The following is a 23,988-nucleotide window of genomic DNA, read 5'->3' as shown; positions in this document are numbered from 1 at the left end:
AAATTTATATCAAAATAAATAAATTAATATCAAAATTAATAAACTATATCAAGATAAATAAATTAATATCAAAATAAAGAATTTATATCAAAATAAATAAATTAACATCAAAATAAATAAATTAATATCAAAATAAATAAAATAATATCAAAATAAATAATTTTATATCAAAATAAATAAATAAATTTATATCAAAATAAATAAATAAATTTATATCCAAATAAATAAATAAATTTATATCAAAATAAATAAATTTTTATAAAAATAAATAAATTTATATCAAAATAAATAAATTTATATCAAAATAAATAAATTTATATCAAAATAAATAAATTTTTATCAAAATAAATAAATTTATAAGTAAACTTATAAAATCCAAATATCAAAGGAACTGATACTTCATGGTTATAAAAATAAATAAATTAATATAAAAAAATTATATCAAAATAAATAAATTAATATCAAAATAAATAATTTTATATCAAAATAAATAAATTAATATCAAAATAAATAATTTTATACCAAAATAAATAAATTAATATCAAAATAAATAAATTTATATCAAAATAAATACATTTATATCAAAATAAATAAATTAATATCAAAATAAATAAATTAATATCAAAATAAATAAACTAATATCAAAATAAATAAATTAACATCAAAATAAATAAATTATTATCAAAATAAATAAAATAATATCAAAATAAATACATTTATATCAAAATAAATAATTTTATATCAAAATAAATAAATAAATTTATATCAAAATAAATAAATAAATTTATATCAAAATAAATAAATTCATATCAAAATAAATAAATTTATATCAAAATAAATAATTTTATATAAAAATAAATAAATTAATATCAAAATAAATAAATTTATATCAAAATAAATAAATTAATATCAAAATTAATAAACTATATCAAGATAAATAAATTAATATCAAAATAAAGAATTTATATCAAAATAAATAAATTAACATCAAAATAATTAAATTAATATCAAAATAAATAAAATAATATCAAAATAAATAATTTTATATCAAAATAAATAAATAAATTTATATCAAAATAAATAAATAAATTTATATCAAAATAAATAAATAAATTTATATCAAAATAAATAAATAAATTTATATCCAAATAAATAAATAAATTAATATCAAAATAAATAAATTTATATCAAAATAAATACATTTATATCAAAATAAATAAATTAATATCAAAATAAATAAATTAATATCAAAATAAATAAACTAATATCAAAATAAATAAATTAACATCAAAATAAATAAATTATTATCAAAATAAATAAAATAATATCAAAATAAATACATTTATATCAAAATAAATAATTTTATATCAAAATAAATAAATAAATTTATATCAAAATAAATAAATAAATTTATATCAAAATAAATAAATAAATTAATATCAAAATAAATAAATTTATATCAAAATAAATAAATTTATATCAAAATAAATAAATTTAAATCAATATAAATAAATTTATAAGTAAAAAATATTTATTTATTTTCTTGGAACTTTCGGACCGAGGTCCTTCGTTAACTCGTTACTAATGAACATTATACAAATTTAAACATAAAAAATTATACAATTAAACTATTAAAAATTAAAAATGTCTAAAAAACATAATTCTACAACCGTTTTACATTAAACAGCATTACCCCATAATCTGGTTTATTTTTCAGTTTTTTAATTTTATTTCCGCCCACCCTTTTAAATTTATATTCCCTTTTTTAATCAAATTAAACATTTATAATTATAAGTAAACTTATCTAAAATATATGGTAAATTAATATCAAATTTAAGAGGTAAATTAATATCAAATTTATAAGGTAAATTATTATCAAATTTAAAAGGTTAATTAATATCAAATTTATACCGTAAATTAATATCAAATTTATAAGGTAAATTAATATAAAAATTTTAAGGTAAATTAATATCAAATTTATAAGGTAAATTAATATCAAATTTTTAAGGTAAATTAATATAAAATTTATACGGTAAATTAATATCAAATTTATAAGGTAAATTAATATAATTTTTAAGGTAAATTAATATCAAATTTAAAAGGTAAATTAATATCAAATTTAAAAGGTAAATTAATATCAAATGTATAAAGTAAATTAATATCAAATATATAAGCTAAACTTCTATCAAATTTATCAGGTAAATTAATATCAAATTTATCAAGTGAATTAATATCAAATTTATCAAGTTATTTAATATCAAATTTATCAAGTAAATGAATATCAAATGTATAAGGTAAATTAATATCAAATGTATAAGGTAAATTAATATCAAATGTATAAGGTAAATTAATATCAAATGTATAAGGTAAATTAATATCAAATGTATAAGGTAAATTAATATCAAATGTATAAGGTAAATTAATATCAAATGTATAAGGTAAATTAATATCAAATGTATAAGGTAAATTAATATCAAATGTATAAGGTAAATTAATATCAAATGTATAAGGTAAATTAAAATCAAATGTATAAGGTAAACTTCTCTCAAATTTATCAGGTAAATTAAATCAAATTTATCAAGTGAATTAATATCAAATTTATCAAGTGAATTAAAATCAAATTTATCAAGTTAATTAATATCAAATTTATCAAGTAATTTAATATCAAATTTATCAAGTAAATTAATATAAAATTTATCAATTAATTTAATATCAAATTTATTAAGTAAATTAATATCAAATTTATCAAGTAAATTAATATCAAATTTATCAAGTAAATTAATATCAAATTTAATAAATAAACTAATATCTAATTTAATAAATGAACTTATATCAAATTTAATAAATGAACTAATTTCAAAATTAATAAATTAACTAATATCATATTAAATAAATAAACTAATATCAAATTTAATAAATAAACTAATATCAAATTAAATATAAAATTTATTTCTGTGATTTGTTCGCCATATGCTCGGTTTCCCGACTTGTCACTATAATTTTCCATTTGTTAAGGTGAAAGGAACCACCTATGAACTGCTTTGCAAAAAGGGTGATAAAATACGCGAAAAAGTCCATAATGAAATAGGATAAAAAAGCTAAACCCTAAACAAAGTAGAAATTTAAAAACTTGTCTAGGGTTTAGCTTTCTTATCCCTTTTCATTATGGGCGTATTTTATCAATCTTTGCAATGTAGTCCATAGCCGTGGTTCCTCTTAACTTAACACTTCAAATATATTATTCTCCACCCCTCTTCGGCTTTACGTTGTTACGCTTGAAGAGTTTTAAAATTTTTAATGTTTAGGCTTAATTTTTCTTTTCTATGTAATAGTTGCAAGACAGATTTCCCGCACGGTACTGACGAGTCCCAAATAGGACGAAACCGGTTTACGATTGGATTTTATGGCTATTTTATTTTATTATATTTAGTGTTTCACTCAAAGATCTATTTGGTCCGAGATTCGCTTTTTTATGTTTGCTCGATGGCCTATTGGTACGAGTGGGGTGGCGGAGTGGTTAGCACTTTCGTCTCGCAGCAAGTGGAGCCAGGTTTGAACCCAACTTGTGGCACTGGGTGAAAACTCGAAACCACGCTTTCTGCGTTGAGTTTGTAAGTTATCTCCCAACTGGTTATAGAGGGTTTCACCCGAGATGAAACCTGTTGAGGTTAGCGTTAATAGGTGTTTTCATAAAATACCGGTAATAGAACAGCCTAGGAGGTGGCATACTCTAGGAAGGGACATGTAACTGTCTGTCGTCTTTGGTTTTTATTAATTTTTCGAGAAACATGTTTTAAAACTCACATGATGATTTAGGGCTAAGGTGGTGCATTGGGTATTATTAGCCTTGCTGATTATTATTATTTTGTTGCTTTGTAAAGTAAGTTTCACATAATAATTTTAATATTTATTGGCCTTGGGTATTAGCCTAGCTAATTATTATTAGCTAATTTTTAAGTTTTTAAATTTCTTCAAATTTGTTTAGGGTTTAGCTTTTTTATCCTTTATCATTATGGACTATTCTTCTTATTCGTGTATTTTATCACTTATTTTCTATTTGACAACTTTTTGTCTTTATACCGGATAGCAAATGTCAAGCAACTCGAGACACGTGACTTTTGAACCATTACTTCATTTTGAAATTTGGTTTTTGACTCTTTTTAGGATATTTTCAATATTTGATTATTTTTGTTATTATGTTAGATTTAAAATAAATGATTTCTCAGCTTGTGACGTAGCAAATCATAAACATCTTTTTCAAAGTTTTAAAATCATAAAAGAATAAAAATATTTTCTTTTGCAAACTCTATATGGACAATTTTTAGAAAATATGAACCAAAATACATTTCAAAATGGTAATAACAAAATCACGATAAAGTTTGTGTTACGGAGTTTTTCAAAGCCAGGCAACATTATACCTCTGCATAATATAATAATTAGAATTTATATATTTTAAATTACTGTACATATCAGCTACGTAAATACCAAATCACATTCCACTTAAAAATAAAAGTGTTTTGATTGTGCTTCGTAAGCACTGCGTAGGGCGGCATAGTGCTTCGAACCGCATCTCAGATAACAGAACCGTGAACATTATTGTGGTAAATCAGATATGATATTAAACAATGCATACATTCAAAGGTAAATAACTTATTTAATGTTTTGCGAAAATAATAAATTTATGTTATCGTGATTGGTTTTTGGTTGTTCATTAGCTTCTCCAAATTACGAACCGGCATTTCGAAGAGAGCGGCGAAAGTGAAACCAAATCCATATGACAGAAAAAGGAATCCCAAGTAATGTACTGACTGAAAAGACAAACATATCATCAGTAGGTTATTTTCATTTTATTTAAAATAAAACGTTAAACTCGGGGGTAATCTGGAAAAGGGTAAGAAATAGTTGATCTTAATTTGTGCCAAATATTGTCTAATTCGAGATAATACAGTTGTAAACTTGTAGTCTTTAAAATAAGCCCGATTTTAGTGAGCTTTTTGTATTGTACAGTCTGTATTCAAGAAGGTTATTAGCTTTTCTTCGATTGATTCGAGGGGCTATAGTGCTGAAGTTGTTGTTTAATATTTATTCTGGTATATTAGTATCTAGCCCGTTACTTCTAACGAGAAGCTAAGCACCTTCCAGAAATCTGAACTCCGGATACAGGGTAAAGAAGAAAAGTATATTAATGGTTTTTCACTCCGTTGCTGTCTGTTCTAAAAATATGCAGCCCTCTATCTGGAACTTTTTAGTACAGGTAATCTAGAACAAAAAAACGGCTTAACACGATTCAAATAGTTATCTCTGTGAAACTCTGGATTTCAATAGTTATTGAGGGGCTCTTTCACGCCGTACATTCTCTCCCATTCAGTCGCTTGAGGAAAATGCGCCATCTTGGAAAATGAACGACCAAATACGATAGACACCTCATAGAAACTAAAAGTATTTTTTGATACAAATAATGACAAATTTATAACACTCACACAAAAGCCTCATCATTTTCGTCCTCAACTAAAACATTTTACAAGTCAAAGAACAAATGATTTAGATAGTGCGATAACGAACAATTCCTTTTAGCGCGCATAGAAATTGTAGCGTATTTTGTTGGCCGTTTGCCAAGAAGGCAGATTATCTTCAAACGTTTGATTAGGAGAGATTGCAAGTTTGCAACACGAGAAACAGCGCCTCAATTTCAAGAGAAAGGCCACGTTTCGCACAGAAAACTATTTGTAGATTGCCTGTTAACGTCCTACAAAAAGGGAGAGATCAAATCTTTTTTATAATTCCTTGTGTAATTAATTACGTTAAGGCCCTTAACGGGACAAGTCGTTGAATAACTGGTGGCTTTACCTAAGTGTCGGGGTCCGGCACTTGTAACGCACATGGGTGATAGTGCACTGCCATGTATTATTCTGGATCAATAGGTTTTACCCCCACCCTTGACTCTGGACAGGTATAGGGCCAGAAACTGGGCTGCTCATATTGCCGGAGCAATGGCGAAGTTAGTTTCCAACGTTACTGTGCATTGGCGGGTCTCCGTATGAGGCGCTGTAGTCCTTGCTTTCCCACATTTTGGACCCAAGCCGGGATATATAGCTACAGCTGTGGGGGGGGGGGGCGCTGGGACGCAGTGTGCCCGTTGTCCCCTTTTTGGTACCTTCATTTCCGGGTGTCGACTCTTTTCTTTTGTGAGTTGGGTGTTTTTCGCTGGTGCTAGACCATTTAGCGTAACTACAACGGCTGTGCTCGAAAAAGCGTTGGATGGCTAGCGTCAGTAGTAGGGATCTATTGCTGTGTATGGCTTTTGGTGTCCCGTCCGGGTTATGGACACTAACGCGGGGCATTACGATGAGTACTACCAGTGAAATATAATGATAGGACATTCCAAGTGCGCCGGTATATAAATATCTGAGCCAATTATGGAAAGATGATGTTTTATATCTTGCAAAGTCTATTGTTTGTATCATAAGGTGCAGGGTTTTATCAGTTTTGGTGCCGGCTATGTAACTGTACTATATTCGAATTAAATGTCGGTTTAATAGTAGTAAAACCTGTTACTCGACGGCAAAATGCATTTGAGAAATAGTACAAACGAAAACTGGGAAATATTGTATCAAATAGCCCAGTATAAAGAGCAGATTCTAGCTAACGCTCCTAAAAGCTGTTTGAGTATTAAGTCGGTTTAATCGTGAGTTTGAAATAATTAATTGAAAGACAAACTTTTCATTTCAATACAATAAAAACGTAAAGAGTGAAGTGAATTTTGCTTTCATAAGACAAATTATTGCCCAGATGTTTATATTTAAATTTAAAATTTAAATCTTACCATTTCGACTTTTAAATAAATATAAAAAGTTAAAATTTAATAAAACGAGCCCCGTTTACGAATTACTAAATGTAAAGGACACCGAACGTTTTTTTTATTTTTTTCAAATTAAATATATTCCTAATACGTAAAATTTCATTGGCGTTGCCTTCGGTTTGGGGTATTCTTCATACACGAGGTATAATATGACAACTATTACGTGTTTAGAAATAAGTGTATCAGATGAAACCGAACACGATATGCGCTGCTTCAAGGTTAATTCTCTGATACCACATCGTAAGCTTCAAGAAAGAGTTCATCATGATAGGAGTATTGAACTCCTGTTTCGCCGTAGACGAGCCAATGCTATCGTACCTACTTGTTTATTTTCAAATTACATAGATGACGTCTCGCATCTCAGGTAGATGAAATCCTGGCACTACATATAACTTAATATGTTGAACACTTTTCCGCCCAGAGCTTCGCTTAAAAACTACTTGTACTTGTGGTTATTTTTTTGCACATTGCGTTTTGGTTCGTTTGTTTGGGAAGTAAATATAAACAAATATTTTCTTTAATACTCTTACCATGACGGTAGTTGTGAAGTACGTCGGAACCCTCATCGTTCCATAGTAGTAGTCGAGAACTAACGAGTAGCTAATATATGCGGCGTATGTCATCTTGGCCAACGGAATCCAAGGTTCCCAAGACAGAAAGGAGTTGACAGGCTCTGAATAATTATATATTGAAAATATTTGTCATTTGCGCAAACGAGATATTTCTAAATGGTGTTTTTGAAAAAGAACTATGACATAGGCCTAAATCACGCTGTCAGAGACATCACAAAGAGACGCTAAAATAAATAGGGGCAGAATTTTTAACCGTCCCTTCTACTTCAAAATCTAAGACTAACTAGGAAGGGAACTCCGGATTGGTTGATAGTTTCGCATGCGCAAAGACCGTTTTTCGTTTAACGACGAAATGTGTTCCGCGGTCTTTTTCGAAGCTTGAACAATAGTATTGCAATTTTTGGACGTCTATACAAAAAATTCAACATTGTGGTTGGGAAATAATTTATTATAAATAAAGTGGCAGTACTTCGAAAAGATATGCCTTCATGGCTTTTTAACCATTTTTGTATTATAGTTCTGATATTTCGATCGTGGCTTCATATATTTTGGAGTGCCATTGTGACAAAATAAAAAGTGAAGATTGTAAATGAAAGATGAGGTAAGCATCGGTTTTGTTGTATTATAATCTACTGTTAAAAACCTCATAGAAAACACTTACGGCTGTTGTCAGTCACACATGCAAAAATCACCCAAGCGACAGTCAGCGCCCAGGCTGTATGGGATAAGCTGTTGTAGAACGCTTTACTTTCTGTTCCGAGGTCACTGTTGTGTAGACCGTAAGAAATGGCCAAATTCAGTGCTATTGCCATTAACCAAAACAGAGCAATATGCCACTAGAAATATATAAATATGTAATAATTATTTGATTATTAATTTTATCAATAAAAATGCTATATCAAAACTATGTAAAAGTGGTTCTTACACTACTGAGAAATCCCTTTTCTCCATTGAGATTGGAGATGAAAAAGGCCAACAGAGATCCAACCAAAAACGCGCCTATTCTAGTGTATGGTTTCGTCGTTAGATCCTCAAACACTTGCTTTTCCCTGAAAATATTGTCGAAATTAGATAAGTCTAAAATCTCTCAATTACCGACTTTTCGGACCTTTGTAGGCGATATTATATGGAATCGTAGGCCCTAATGTCTCCTAAAATTTGCGTAAGCCCTAGGCACTTTGCCTAGTCTGCCTTATGGATAAGGCGGCCCTGATTACCACGTAGATTTCTATTAAAAATGTTTCTAGAGTAATTTGTGTGATCATGAATCCGTATTCTAGATTTTCAGAACAATCTAGCCAGACGTTTTTGAGATACAGAAAAGGTGAGTTTAGAAATTTTAATCTCGACGCAGTGAACGATTTAACTCAACAATTTAGATTTAGTGGCGTGGATATCTCTGACATTTGCCCATCACAGCATTTTCTATTAATCTTTAAGGTTTCAATGTTTTACCTTTGACCACTCAAAAACCATATTTTCTTAAAAAGGTTATTCGGAATTCCCGCTCCTGCTTTACCAACATAAAAGCGAGGAATTATTTTATATCCAGAAAATCCACCCCTCATTGAAAAATAATAGATTTCTTTGGGAATTTAATCCGTATACAATTATCAGCAGAACAGAACAAACGACGTAATATGTTTTCAGAATTCATATACCGGATGCTCCAAGTGCAAAGCCACCTACTACACCGGTGGTTGATCATAAGAATGGTATACGCCAACGTCCACAAGCCCGGAGAGGTGACCAATCCAGCATGGGTAGTAGAACCCTACTACTGATGGTCACACCTTCGACGCAAGCCACTCATCCCGACAAAAGGCGCAGCAATGGGGCGACCCGCTTCCAATTCGCGCACAGCTGTGGAATAGAGAGTGGATGCTAAAGCAACTCCAGTCGACACCCTACCTATACGGAGGTAGAGAGCCATACCCTTCAGAAAGAGCTCCTAAAGGGGAACGACGGGCACACAGCTGGCACCGGATTTCCCGGTGTACCCCAAAAGGACGGGAAACAGGACCACTGCGCCTCATACGGAGAACCGCCACCTCACAGCAGGCTACCCAATCCTCCGAGGCGGCCAGTTTGCATGGACCCTCTGCCGGTTTAACAAAAAAATAAATTACCGCTAGTGTACTACAATAATGAGATTTGATTAATTTCGGTAAATAATAGTATATAAATAAGGTATGGTTAGAAGCTGAATCAGAATTTATTCTGCGTGGGAAGGTTGTGACCAGCTTGCCACAGTAAACAATGTTGGATTAAAAATATTAATAAAATTAATCAAAATATTGTTTTTTAAGGGTAAGTTCAAACATTTTAAACTATAAAAATTAATAGAAAATGAATAGAAATTCAAATAATGATAAATTTTAAATTTACTTTTCTGTTTATGATTTTGATTACCTCGAAATGAATGAGTGGTTTTATTTGGTCTGAGTGGCTACGCTCGGTTTTACACCAGGGCGGCTCTGCTGAGGGGAGTCTGACCAGCAATTTAAATTACAACCAACATTTTATATTACATAAATATAAATAAATAAAATTAAAATCCTTGCAATTGTTTCATTCAACCTTTTTTGTTTTCTTGTTCAAAATTCGTTGCTTCTAAGGAGGGTTCCAATAGATGCGCGTGCAGGCAAGAAAATCTTCCACTTTCAAGTAAAAGGATAACTCTCTCCAGTCGCGAATCTCCTCAAAGACGTATGGAGCCGGACATTCCAGAAGCACTTTCCATTTCTGAACTGCATTCCAGGCATCTAGACGAAAGGCCAAATAGTTGCCCACATCGTTCGCTAGTAAGCAAAGCATCTGTTCGTGCTTGAAAGAGAAGCCCGCGGGAGAAATTTACGTCGTAGAACTCCTCTTGGCTTGGGCTTGCTTTTGTATACTTGTATACTTCACTGAGCTTAGGACGTCGTTTTAGCACTTTGAGAGTCGGTACCAAATGCACGGTCCAGAATAGTGGTTCTCCTTTTAAAACGGGTATTGAACCTACTCATATTTTGGGCAACGACGTATAATTTTTTGGCTAACCGACTGGGAGCCATTAATTATTAACATCCCAGGTTCTTTAAATTGCTGCAGGCTTCATCCCATTTCTCATTTGATGCCAGCATGTATTGCCATTGGTCCAGCACTTAGGGCAAAGCGACCCACTTCGTGTTGAGAGTAATCAAGATAGTCCATGATTTTATTTGGAAAGTCTAACACTTCATTGGTGTAGGTTAACAATGGTACTGCAACCGTCTTCCTTAGCGGTATTGCCACTAAATACGAATTTTAAGCTTTTTTGGCCAATTGAACCATCTATCGCTTTTTTCAAGATATTTCTCGATTGCCAAGTACGATTCCATTTGACTCTATTGAAGGGTAAAGTCGCAATTTAAGGCGTAAGCTGATGATATGAGTGGCATTACATTCGACTTTTCAACACTGAAGGATAAACCTTGCTTCGCAACGAAATTCGTAAACTCGTCTAAAAAGCTGAAAATCACTACAATTTCATCAGGGTACATTAAACAAGGAATGATGGTGACTTCGCCCTTCAATTCGTTTCCCATCCCATATCGTCGTACTTTGAAACACAAACACCTATTACTAGGGCTGATGACTTGAATGCGAGGTCATCCAACATTGGAGACAATGGGCAGCCCTGGCGCAGCCCAACTCTATTGTGTACTGGTTCCGTTGACACATAATTTCTACACTGCCCGATGAAACACCCTTGGCTTCAAGGCTCTTCCATAAGCGATCTCTGTCCACGCTGTCGTAAGCTTGGCAATATCGAGAAACACCAGGTAGAGGTCCATTTTTCGGTATTGAGAAATATATTTTAGCTGGGGTAGTAGGAATAAGTTGTCAGCTATCCGGCGATCTCTTCTTAATCCACCTTGCGCTTCATGTAAAGCAGCAGTTCCCAAAAGGTGTTCCGCGGAATCATGGGGTTCCTTGGAAGGGTCAGAGGGGTTCCGAGAATTCGCAGCGCGGCCATCTTTGTTTGTGTCAAGAGTCTTTTAAGATAAGAAAAAAGGAAAAAAAATGAGTTGGGGTTCGGCCAGAATTAGGTTGACAATTTAGGGTTCCATAGCAAAACAAATTGGGAACCGCTGATGTAAAGAATTATGGTTTTCAAGTTCCATAGTTAAACGGCAATTGGTCTATACGAAATCAGATCGTCCGCTTATTTCTCCCTTTGCCCTTATGATGACCGTAACGGTTGCTCCCGTCCAGCCTACCGGAATATTCCGCTCTTCGAGGCTTCTGTTTAGTAAGCGCAACAAGCAGCCTCTGACCACAGGACCCAGTGATTTGAGACATTCCGGGTAAATTCCGCCATGCCCGCTGTTTTACCCAAATGTAAAGTTCTTAACACCGATTACATCTCCATAACTGAGAAACAATCTCGCGCTTTATCACTATAAGTTTCGCTAAGATCCATTTCAGTGTCTTTCGATAGACCAAACGACGACCAGGTCGACTGTAGATCATTTTCGAGACCACGAATATATTTTTGGAAACGATTCTCAATAACAGCGCTTTTCCTCTTCCGACTGTTTTTCGCTACCTCTTGAAATATTTACAAAATTTCTTTCCCCTTGCTATTCCAGCCGCCATTATATATGTTAGTTAGACGTATCTTCGTATAAGTTAAAACGTTTAATTACCATGGTTTAAAATATTAATTTAATAATTGGTTAAATTATTCAAAACAAAATACCACTTGACGAGGGGTCTCGAACCCGAAAGCTCCGGTAACATGTAAAATGTTAACTGTTTTTAATAAAAACAAATACCATGAAGTATCAGTCATGCTTTAACAAATTATTAAATTAGACGTATCTTCTTATCAATTAAGATTTTACAGTCATCTATTTCGCTTTTACGCTCGCGATATCCTTCTTCTCTTCTGAACCAACGCTTTTCGGTGTGCTCTACACGCTAGCTTCCGCTGGGAAATCACCATATTTACTTCACCCTCCCACCAATTTTTAAGGCAATTTCCTTGACTGTTGTGGCTACGTGTGCTTCGTCAGCGGGGGAGTGTCGCGATCATCACGGATTTGATCGCGTCAACAAACTCTTGTGTAAAAGCACTTGTCTACTGACGACGATGTACATCTTTCCCTTTCCTGGGTGTGATTATTCATCTTCATCAAATCTGTAAACTCTCAAAACTAAAGTGTGCTATTACAATAGGGGCGGGGGAGGGGTGTTGATATAAAATTCTGTGTCGCGAAAACAGGACGGATCTCACCAAAAATCCCTTATAAGGTTTAAATTATCAAAATAGACCTCGGAACAAATCCACTGTGGTAGGCGCACAACCTGGTTAACTCTGTTTTCGAATTTATCGAAAAAAAAAACACTTATATTTATATTTTTACTCAACTGTAAAGCTGTGTAAGTTACGTTGTAAGTATCAGATATTCCATACATGCTGATGTTTAGTTCATTATTATAACTTATTATTGCAGATGTTATCCAACAAATAATTATGAGAATAAACGCCATGGATGATCCAAGGTATTTTCTTTTGCTGGAAAAACAAAAACACAAAATGAATTCAAAATACATTCTGAATTATGAAGCTTTTTTATATAACAAAATGGCGCCTAATTGCCAGAATTCTATTAGAAATTGTAAAAAAAGCAAACGACCAAATTTTAAAATATTGAAATTAAAAATCTACTTACCACTTCATAAGGATCAGGAATATAGGACTGATGAATAAACACTGCATTTCCAAACTTAAGTACCACGAAGGTCGAATGCACTTTTCAAATATTGAAAAAAAGGAAATTACTCATTTACCATTTGGAGATAAGTATGGCTTTCGTTTACGTTTAAGAGGGGGGAGGGGAGGAGCAACGTACCACGGTAAAGTTTAGGACCATTGCAAAATTCAATTGTCCAATATTTAACGATTGGCTTTCAAAGAACCAACTGTTAACTAAAACTACAAGGTATTTACTTAAATAGTGTATATTTTTTTCATCTTCGCGCATTATAGGATTTCTTTTCGTTTACTGGAACTTCTTATGTTCGCTCATAGTTTTATTTGTTCTTTTATTTAAAGGAGTCTAATTATCAAATATTTATCTCGATCACTACAATTATTCGACGTGATTTTTCAAGAAAATTTCATGTGATTTGTCTGTTAAGGCTTAGCGCTTAGTTATATCCCCCTCCAGATAAGCTGTAGCCTTTTGTTAGGATAGCGTTTTTTGTTTCGATCGGATCTTGTTTCCAAAGTAGAGATGCTTAGTGGTTTAGTCGGACCAGGGCAGCGCCCCAGTGATTTTTTCAGAGGCAGGCCCCCGCCCCGGCTTAGTTTTTCCATTTTTCCGCCCTGCCTCTTTATTTCATCTTGCCAGGGCTTCCATTTCGTAAATCATTGGCACTGCGACCTGCGTACTAGTTCCTAACACATTTTTGTGCATTAACAATATTTACTTTTAGTACCTTTTATCCACTTCGTAATTATTCTTCACGTTTCCTACTTTACTGCGACCCTTTATATAAACCCCGTCACTCTAGTGTGTTTAAGCGTCCGGTTACCGTAACAGTAACAGCTGTTTCTAGACTGACTCTAGTCAACTCTGTGAGTTTTTTCCCAATTTAAATTTTTTAATAATATAGGTGAATATCATATTCAGAAAAGACGATTATTGGTTTTGGTTGTACACAATTTACGTTTAATGATTGTTAAAAAATATAAATTTGTATTTCAAAAGTTATATGTAGAATTCGGTGAGTATTGCTATTAGCCTAGCCTCGCAGCCTCGAATAAAGGGTGTGTGAATTTATTATGAATTTTGCCCGTAGGAAAGTACCATAACAATTTCCAATAATTATCTAGCTACGGCCAACTTCAATCACGATAAACATCGAAGTTGGACGTACATTTATAGCAGCCGGTACAGCCAACTTCGACCACGCGCAAAATTGAAGTTGGCCGAACCCAGTTAGCACTCTGGTTCTTTTATTTAGGACTACACCACTGGAGATGCGTAGTTAGTTTCCATATCAAATTGATTAGTTATCACCAAAGCCTAATTTTCAAGGGTTACTGTGGCTCTCTTAATGATTTCTCCTCTAAGATAGATTGGTTCATGCTCACACGTTTTTCGCCTAGAAACGTTATAAAGCTCACACTGTACAATTTTCTTGCTTACAATTAATTGTATAGTGTGAACTGGGCTTTATACTTAGGGAGAATGACTATGGTTTTTAGTGCTGCTCTCAAACCACCTCACGCTCGCAGAACTTCCTTCCCTCTAAAGAAGGAAATTAGTCCGTTATCTCATAGGTTCCATTAAACTGACGTCTTCCAATGCCATTGTAGCACACACTGGTAAATGCTGTCCCTTCATCTTCCTCTCGTGGCGGAGGAAAATATTCACCCCTGATTCCCTCAACATTGTCATTCTCTGAATTATGCGCCCTGAGTATACATGTAAGTAGATTTAACTAACTATAAATAAATAAAATATTTACTATATTTTCGGATGCGTTCGGTTGAAAATTGTTTATATATAATAAGTTGTACCACCAATTTTTTTTGCAGCGTTCGGTTATTTTGGTGATGGTCCTCCAATAGGGCCCATCGCCGGCGAATTTGAACAGGCTCGAATAGAAGAAAATCATGAGGTAATAAACAGGAGACAGTCTTGAAGAAATAAAAAAAGTTCCATAATGATTATTTCTTGGTGTCAATAGTGCGGGGCCCTCACCAGGACTCTAGAATACCTTAAGACCCATAACATATCGGTATTTGATCCTTAAAGTACCCTATTTTAAATTAATTCTTGCAAACCCATCATCGGTTTAAAATATTTTTCAACTTATGTTTAATAAAATGATCAAAGAAGAGAGTATCGGTAGAAAATAGATTAAAATATATAGAAACTTAATAAAATTTTGGGATCTTATCAAGATCTTAATAACAAGTAAAGATCCAATTTGGTTTATAATTGGTTACTGTGTTCAAAAATTGGGATTTCGGTGGGCTCCCACGTAGCAGAAACACATTGGAAGAAAATCGTGCTCGATATTTTGAAACTGTGATAGAACGATGAAAAATGCTACTACGCAAATCATATTTTACTATCAAATATCTAATGTAAATGAACCTTAAAATCCTACCTAAGACAATTATTAACTCTAACTTAAGGTCTCAACGAACATTTCTGTCGGAAGATTAGTGAAGCCTCTGGTCAACCAAACCTGACACAGTGTGTCAGAATTTATAGCCCGGTGTACCTAGTAACAGAGACCATACCACCGGAGGCCTATCATCATAGTGCCCTACGCTAGCGTCCACCTAGCCCCGTCAGGTGACAAATCCAGCATGGGTAGCAGTACCCTACTAAGAATGGATGCTGTAGCAACTCCAGCCGACACCCTACCTTCACAGGTAAGGAGTCAAACCCTTTGGAGAGAGCTCCTAAAGGGGAACGACGAGCACACAGCAGTCCAAGTAACCCGGCACAGCTGGCACTGGAGATCCCGGTGTTGTTCCAAAAGGCCGGGAAACAGGACCACCGTGCCCGCATATGACGGCCCGCCGCCCCACAGCAGGCTACCCAATCCGCCGAGGCGGCCAGTTTGCACGGACCCTCTCCGTTAGCCTGAGCCGAAGCTCAGTATCCAGCCCAAACCTGACCGAAGTCGGAGGTGGAGATAGGACCATTTGATCGAAGCTTACATCTCCCAGTGCGCCACCGCCCTTATGGGTTACAAGAGCCGGACCCCGACTCCCCGATAAAGCCACCAGTTATTGCACACTCCGACCCATTTAGGGCCACCAAACCTGACACAACTGAAAATGGCAACTTTAGAATAACATAACTAAATAAGCATTAGCTAAAGAGATAGCTATACAGCTATGATCTTACTGTCAATTGCCAAGAGGTTTCATATATTTTTTGTTTTTCATAATACATTGTGGTAAGTTATGGGATTATCAAATTTAAAATATGTTATGAAATAGACATTGGGTCAGGTTTAATTTTATCAGCAGTGATATCAATTACTAAGATATGTAGGGTTCATTTTTATGTAAAAATTTATGTGTACCTTTTGCTCAAGGGCTTTTATTAGAGCGTTGTACTGAAACATTTTTAATCAAAGAGCAGCCTTCACTCAAATTACTATTTCAAATAAATTCTAGCACTTGGAAAGTGTCTTGGAAGATTTATTTCTTGCCTTCATAGGTGGCAACCTTTCCTGAGGCTTAGGAATTTTTAATTAAATTTTAGCCTGAATTATCAATTTAAAAAAAACATTAGTTTATATAACTATATAGACTTTGTCGGTAGAGTCTCTCTGTCAGGTTAAACTTTGTCAGCAGTGATATGAATTATTAGTAGGATTCATTTTCATGTTTAAATTCATCGGTACCTTTCTCCAAGAAGGGCAATTTTGCTAAAGGGCTCTTATTTTAGTGTTTTACTGAAAAATATGTAATCGCACTTAATAAAATAGTATCTTTTTAAATGAATATTTGGCTCAAGAAGCGCAATTTAACTTTTTAAAAATAAAGTATTTCAATACCTTTCTGACTTTTCTTTGATAAAAAATAACATTTCAATGTATAAATTACAGCCACTTGACACAACAACATTTTAGGAATATATCTACGTTATTTTTATAACAAAGGAAATAAACTTTTTCTTATATTCTCTGGCGCACCTTTTATAGCACTTTTACAATGCATTTTCCCGGTTTCATGTGTGTTATTCATGACACAAAAATCATTAAAATTACAATTAAACGATAGTAGATGCGTACCTTAGAAATCTGTGTAAATAAAGACGCAGAATGGATTTAAGGCCTGGTTCGGTTTCATCTTTCAAATAATGATACGTTAACAAAAATCCGCTAAAAATGCAAATAAATTTAATTAAGAAAAGGGTAAAATACACAGAAGGTATCTGATATCGGAGTATTCGCTAAAGTGAATTTTAAACACTTCTAAATGTTGTTAGTGAGGTACTAATTTTGAGGGACCTGAAGATAATCAGTTACTCAGATGAAGTTTATATTTCATATTACTTCACCCAGTAAATCTGATTTCAAACTGTATAATCTGTATATCATAAATCTTATGTAACCTATCGGAACTGATTTATCTCACTAAATTCAGATTATACCATAAGTTTATAATATACTAACTCCCTATAATTTAGATTCGTACATAGGCTGTGCGTTAACAGCGATTTCTCCCAAGACCTCTAAGTCATGGTGTGTCGCCATCTGATGGCGATAAATAGAAATATGAGCTTGCCTGTGAAATCCGGTTTCGTTTCAACGACAGGATCGAAGCTCGTTAAGCCTAACGCGAGTTGTTGCGAAGAGATAAGCTTTAAACTACGAATATTTTACGACAAAACCTGTTCACATTGAAATTAATAAAATATTCCTCCAAAATGTTAACCGTTTGATGATCCCCCAAAACCAGGCCCGGGCTGGCCATAGGGAAGATCGGGCAAATGCCCGATGTGCCGGTTTGATCCAAAGGCCGTTAGGCCATCTAGCCAGCAGAAGTAGGGGCCGACTTCTCTAAAATGCCCGGGCCTGTTTTAGGTCCTTGTCCGAAACTGCCCAATTCAAACCAACAGACCCATCACTGCCCGTGTTAAATTTAAAACCAGCTTCATTAGGGCTAGCTCCGATTTACGTGATAAGTTCACGCTTCTGTTCGTCTTGTATCAATGGAGATAACCGTTTCCGCTATCGACGGAAGTTGAAGCTAAAAAGATAGGGCAAAAATTCGCCGCAGGGAGTCACGTATAACGGTTCTGATTTTTCTGGGAGAAATCGATCTTAACGTTAGATCTAGGGCGCATTCTATCTTATATGGAGCTAGTATATTGTTAATTTGAACAAACGCGACAAGGTAGAAAAGTACTTCATCAGATTAAATTCATCAAGATAAATTTGGAAAAATTATAAAATGTGAAACGAAACTTGGACCAAAGGGCCTTCAAGCATGAACAAAAGATGCGAAATGCGAACCATATAGTCTTAGTCGATAATTCAAAATAACGGTCAAAAACGCCGCCGATCAGTTTAGTAAAATATTTTCGGCGGCGTAATCGTCGGCCATTTTCTGCATGGAGATACAGGCCGGAAGGCAGGCAAGGCTGCCAGATTTCGATAGACCGTAAACGGCCAACTCTCTCAAATGTTTTCGTTTTCAAAACGAAAATTTTGCGGCGTAGCTATCGACTAAGACTATTCGTAGCTTGCTCGAGGGTGTAGCTTGTGTTCGTTGCCATGGTAACCCGTATATGTCGGCCATGACATTAAGAAGGCGTGTGATTATTATTATCGTGGGGCGTTTAACATCGTGATCTGTGACGTGAAACTAATGTCATGACGGCCGTTTCAAGGCTTGGCTTAGCTACAAGGTATGCCTACGACGCTACGAGCAAGCACTCAATAGGCGCTCGAGTAGTAATTTTAATCAAAATGATAAAAAATAGCCAAAATTTCCAACAGTAGACCGATTTCGCCCTGTTTGGAGCTTATCAGTACTGTGTAGGATATCTGGCGTGCGACTAACAATTAATTTAGAATTAAATTTTACTCATTAACTTTTTTAAAGAATTAAGATTAGTTTAGGCCTAAATATCTGGTATGCATTTTGATCAATATGAATATATGATCTGATCTGATAATATCTGAGCGTACATGCAGTTAATCTGATTTATCGTTCAAATTTTATCTGATAATCGGTTGGACCACTTGTTCAAGGTAAATTTAACCTCGAATAATTAATTTAATATTCGTACTGCTAAGAATATGGCGATCAAATTTAATTCCAAAATAATATAAACATTTTGGTAAATCTAAATTCTACTTACAATCCAAAATGCGTTAAATTTGAACCAATTAGAATGTATGAAATTCCAATTTTTGCCAATTTGCTTAGAATTTTATGATAGAGACAATTTTGGATTCAAATGAGATTGGTTTTGTTTCTAATTGGATCGAAATTTCGACATTGTAAGGGGTTTTAAGTTAAAACTAAAATATAAATTTTTAAGTTAAACTTGCGGTTAAACCAAAAATGGTTTTAACAATTTACCTAATAACTAGAAACGAGTCAACTGCAAAATCTCCACGCAGTAAAACTTGAGCGTGCCAAGACTGAGAGTATTGCAACATGCTTTTAAAATTTGAGGCTAGAGAAAAATAAATAAACGATATTTTATGATGTAATCAAAATAAAATACATCTAGAAAAATTTAAATTCTCAAATTATTATAATGACCTAGAACCATAAGCCTATCATAAGATCCCCATAAGTTAAGTTCTAGCATATAGTCCCATGTTTACGGCTTTGTCTATGCGAGAAGCAAATTGAACGTACGACGATAGGGCAATTTCTACGTATAAAATATTATCTTATTTGGTAGAGCAGCCACGCCGATCGGGTTGATAAATGCCACCCAAAACGCCTCTAAATCTCAAAATTGAAAAAAAAAAAAAATACCTTCAGAAACACAACTCCTATTTCTAATAGCCAGTTTAAGGTTCTGATGAATCAGTTTGCAAAGATTAGTGTTAATTTTAAGTTTTAAAGCGATAAAATTGTGAATAAGCCTTGGCTACGTGGTTCTAAGTTTAAAAACATTCGATCACGGCTTGCGCGCATTCATAATGCATTTCGGTAAATTTATTTCAGACGTAGCCACTAGCAGTGTTCCTAAAATGTCACTTTTTTCGAATATAGGCCATGTCACTGGTAAATAGTGACAAATAATGGCAAAATTGACAAATAATGGCATATAGTGACAAATAATGGCATTTAATGACAAATAGGGAAAAAATATATACTTGACTTGAGAAAAATAGCCAAAATTTTTTATATATTTATGCGAAAAATATACAAAATAGCCCAATTATTGGTAACGCCGCATACTATAATTAAAAAAATAGCCTAAAAATGTTTTTTATGGTATTTCATATGAAAACTTTATTAGTATTTTTACTTTTTCTATTATTTGCCATTATATGTCAATTTGTCACTAAAAATCATTATTTGCCATGACACTTTGTGCCACAATTTGCCACAATAAATGTCAGGTGGTATTTACCACCCCGGAACACTGGCCACTAGGAGGTGCAGATTTTGAATACGGGTATTTGATTGTCAAAAATTTGGGCTAGACCTTTGCTTATACAGGGTGTTAACTAAAAAACGATACAGAGCTAATTACTCAAAATGTGTTTTATGTAAGAATTTGAAATTTGCAGGTTATATAGAGGGTGCAGGGGGACCAATGACAATAGAAATTTCAATGACCTTGAACCAGGTCTTCAAGGTCATTCAAATTTTACCTCGAGAACCGTTAGGATTAGAAAAATGGTTCCAATTAAAAATGTGTTCTACGTTTAATTTTACGTCTAACCAGCTTTGACCCGATCTAATTTGACCAATGGGAAGCCGAGAAATGTTAGACCAAAAACCATAAGGTCGTGTGTGATATTCTAATCATGACACGACATTTAAGGGCTTATAAATCGAAAACTACCAGATTTAACGGATGAAAATAGTCGTGACACTCTAAACTGAGGGGGAGAGTTCGTAATGACCTTAATTAGTTCAAGGTCATTCAATTTATTTCAATTACTAGTTAGATTATTTTGTGTTTAAAACATTTAAACTCAAAAAAGTTAATAAAAATACTTGGTACGTCTTAAATCAATTATTTAACGTTTATTTTGGAGTCTTATTGGTTTATTTACCTCGGGTAAAAGGTAATTTGACTTAAAAACCTTGGCGGGCATTTTTCTAATTGGAACCATTCTCCTAATCCTAATGGTTCTCGAGATAAAATTTCTAACTCCCCCACTCAGTTTAGAGTGTCACGACTATTTTGATCCGTTAGATCTGGTAGTTTTTAATTTATAAGCCCGTAAATGTCGTGTCATGATTAGAATATCACACACGACCTTATGGTTTTTGGTCTTACATTGCTCGGCTTCCCATTGGTCAAATTAGATCGGGTCAAAGCTGGTTAGACTTAAAATTAAACGTAGAACACATTTCTAATTGGAACCATTCTTCTAATCCTAACGGTTATCGATGTAAAATGACCTTGAAGACCTGGTTCAAGGTCATTGAAATTTCCATTGTCATTTGTCCCCCTGCACCCTCTATGTAACTTGCAAATTTCAAATTATTACATAAAACACATTTTGAGTAATTAGCTCTGTATCGTTTTTTAGTTAACACCCTGTATATAACATTATATTTTTACCAATAATTAATTTCACCGGTGAACATATGACTTAAGACTGATAATTCACGCCAACTGGTTTATCTTAAACCAAGCAGCCAAGGCTTACTTTAATATATAAAACACAAGCAAAGGTACAAACAAAATTCCGCTTCTCTTTCCGAAACCAAAACAGATGACTGGATCAACAGTCGTACCCTTGGCCGAGAACATTGCTGCAACTTTGGCCGTATGTCGTATGTTCAGTACAAACTTTATATATTACTTTGACAACGAATTGATATACAACTATTAACAATTATAAAGTCCTCGCTTCGTTTCTGAAGGTAGTTATTTTTTAATTTGTGAAGGCTGGGTTAAGGGGATAACTGCCCCTGGCGTCAGTAAAATGTTTAATATTTTACTTACGTTAATGTTATTAATGAAAAACCAGTTAAAAGTGTAGTTTTACTTTCAACTTATGCTTTCAATTTCGAAATCGTATTACCAATTTTTTTCAAAATGTATTTATGTTTAGCTAAGTGTGCCGTTAAGATAAATTTTTACCGTATCCTCTGAAAGCGACGTAGTAGTAAACTTGACAGAGAATAACCCAGGCCATCGTAAACACCTTAATTCCATTGAGGCAATTGAAATGTCCAGGAATATCGCTCGAAGAAGAAAGCCAGTCGCCATTTCGCCAAATTGAAAAACACAAAACAATATCTAAATAGAAAACAATCAAGAGCTTATTTAAATTCATAATATTTAATTTACTAGCCTAAGAAGCTAAAATTACTTATGTATACAGTGCCGAGGCAGATTTACTACCTAAACCTTGGACAAACTACATTCTTCAAATGGCTCCGCTCGCCAGTGCTAGTATCGTGAATATCGCGAAACATTTTCACTCAAATCGAGCGATTTATCTTATAATTTTACGCGTAAAACGCTAAGAAACCATTAAAGCAACTGTCGGTTCTATCATTCCCACCTGTATTATGAAAAGGCCCCTGTTATTAGAGATGGCCATGAATCTATCCGATTCTTCGAAAAAAAGCGACTTTAGTGGAGAATATGGTGCCATCTATTAATGGAAAAGAAAGCTAAAATTCAAAATAGCCAAATGATAACGTCGTCAGTGGGTTTCGGGCTTAATTATATTTCCCATGTAAAATCTATTGTTTAAATTAGCAATTTACAAATGATTCAATCAACGCGAGGGATACCTATAAGTATCGCCTTTTGGGTCAAAATGTAGCTTAACTATCTTGTTTTGATGTCGAAAATAGCGACATCTATTGAAAAAAGAGCGACTTGACATCGAGCCGACACTTGCTTTTAATATTTCCGATAATAAACGTAAGAATATTAAATGCGGCATTTGTTTTAAAACTAGTATCAATTTAATGTAAAGTCAATAGGAGCCACCTATGGACTCATTGGACTGCATTGCAAAGAGTGATAAAAGCCGCGAATAAAAAGAATAGTCCATAATGAAAAAGGATAAAAAAGCTGAACCCTGAACAAATTTGAAGAAATTTAAAAACTTACAAATAGCTCGTACCAATAGGTCTTCGAGCAAACATAAAGACGCGAATCTCAGACCAAATAGACCTTCGAGTGAAAAACTAAATTTAATAAAATAAAATAAAATAAAATAGCCAGAAATTCCAACGGTTGACCAGTTTCGTCCTGTTTGGGATTCTTCAGTACCGTGCGGGAAATCTGGCTTGCAACTATAAGCTTCGTGCGTAGTTTAAACTTTGGTCAGAAGTATCGCCACCTACCGATTGAGATTTAAATCGAATGTGTGAAAGCTGTGTGCTCATTAAAAATTATCTCGATATAAAAGCTGAACGTTTCAGTTAAAGAACATTCAAATTCAAAAGTCATCTGCTATTTCTGCACACATTAAGTTGACAGGTATTAAAGTAGATGGCGCCATCTTTTCTAAGCTCGAAGCCTAAAACACCGAAAGGCGAAACTAAGCCTAAACATTAAAAGTTTCAAAACGTATTGCGTAGCAACGGAAAGCCGAATATGGGGAGAGTGGTGGGGAATAGTATATATGAAATGTTAAGTTACTCGAAGATGTATTTTGTTTCCATGGTTATCTTTTAAATGGCACAAGGAATATAAGAATTTTCTATTTATGGTCCACTAATTGTATGTTTCGTGTGAACAAGTTCTCATTGAAATTTTTTATCTGGAAACGTTCATGCGAAAACGCTGTATTACTTGCCTAGCTATATAAAATGTAAAAATTACATTGTCTAGGAGTATTTGCTTATTTATAATTTTTTATTTCGTAATA

The 23,988-nt window shown here is 33.6% G+C and overlaps 1 protein-coding gene across 1 annotated transcript; it reads right to left on the bottom strand.

Annotated features, from left to right (window-relative positions):
• Nucleotides 1-4,679: 4,679 nt before the first annotated feature.
• Nucleotides 4,680-15,038, bottom strand: LOC149933516 (nose resistant to fluoxetine protein 6-like). Its single transcript, XM_090157314.1, has 5 exons — nt 14,990-15,038; nt 8,357-8,480; nt 8,093-8,267; nt 7,390-7,532; nt 4,680-4,808 (listed from the first exon to the last, which is right to left on the bottom strand). The coding sequence occupies exons 3-5, from the start codon at nt 8,241-8,243 to the stop codon at nt 4,680-4,682; spliced, it is 423 nt and encodes a 140-aa protein (XP_090013440.1). The 5' UTR covers nt 8,244-8,267; nt 8,357-8,480; nt 14,990-15,038.
• Nucleotides 15,039-23,988: the final 8,950 nt, after the last annotated feature.

This window comes from Leiobunum rupestre, chromosome 8, assembly GCF_980474605.1.
Source record: "Leiobunum rupestre chromosome 8, qqLeiRupe1.1.hap1, whole genome shotgun sequence".
Classification (NCBI taxonomy): domain Eukaryota; kingdom Metazoa; phylum Arthropoda; class Arachnida; order Opiliones; family Sclerosomatidae; genus Leiobunum; species Leiobunum rupestre.
Note: the sequence above shows the minus strand (reverse complement) of the source record. Positions and strands in the feature narration are given on the sequence as shown.

What these genes read in the sequence shown, in the direction of transcription:
- LOC149933516 (XM_090157314.1), bottom strand. Translation starts at nt 8,243, where the DNA reads ATGGCAATAGCACTGAATTTGGCCATTTCTTACGGTCTACACAACAGT. An exon ending in ATGTGTGACTGACAACAGCC is followed by an intron (nt 7,533 to 8,092) that starts GTAAGTGTTTTC and finishes ATAATTATTCAG; the next exon opens with AGCCTGTCAACTCCTTTCTG. An exon ending in ACTTCACAACTACCGTCATG is followed by an intron (nt 4,809 to 7,389) that starts GTAAGAGTATTA and finishes TTGTCTTTTCAG; the next exon opens with TCAGTACATTACTTGGGATT.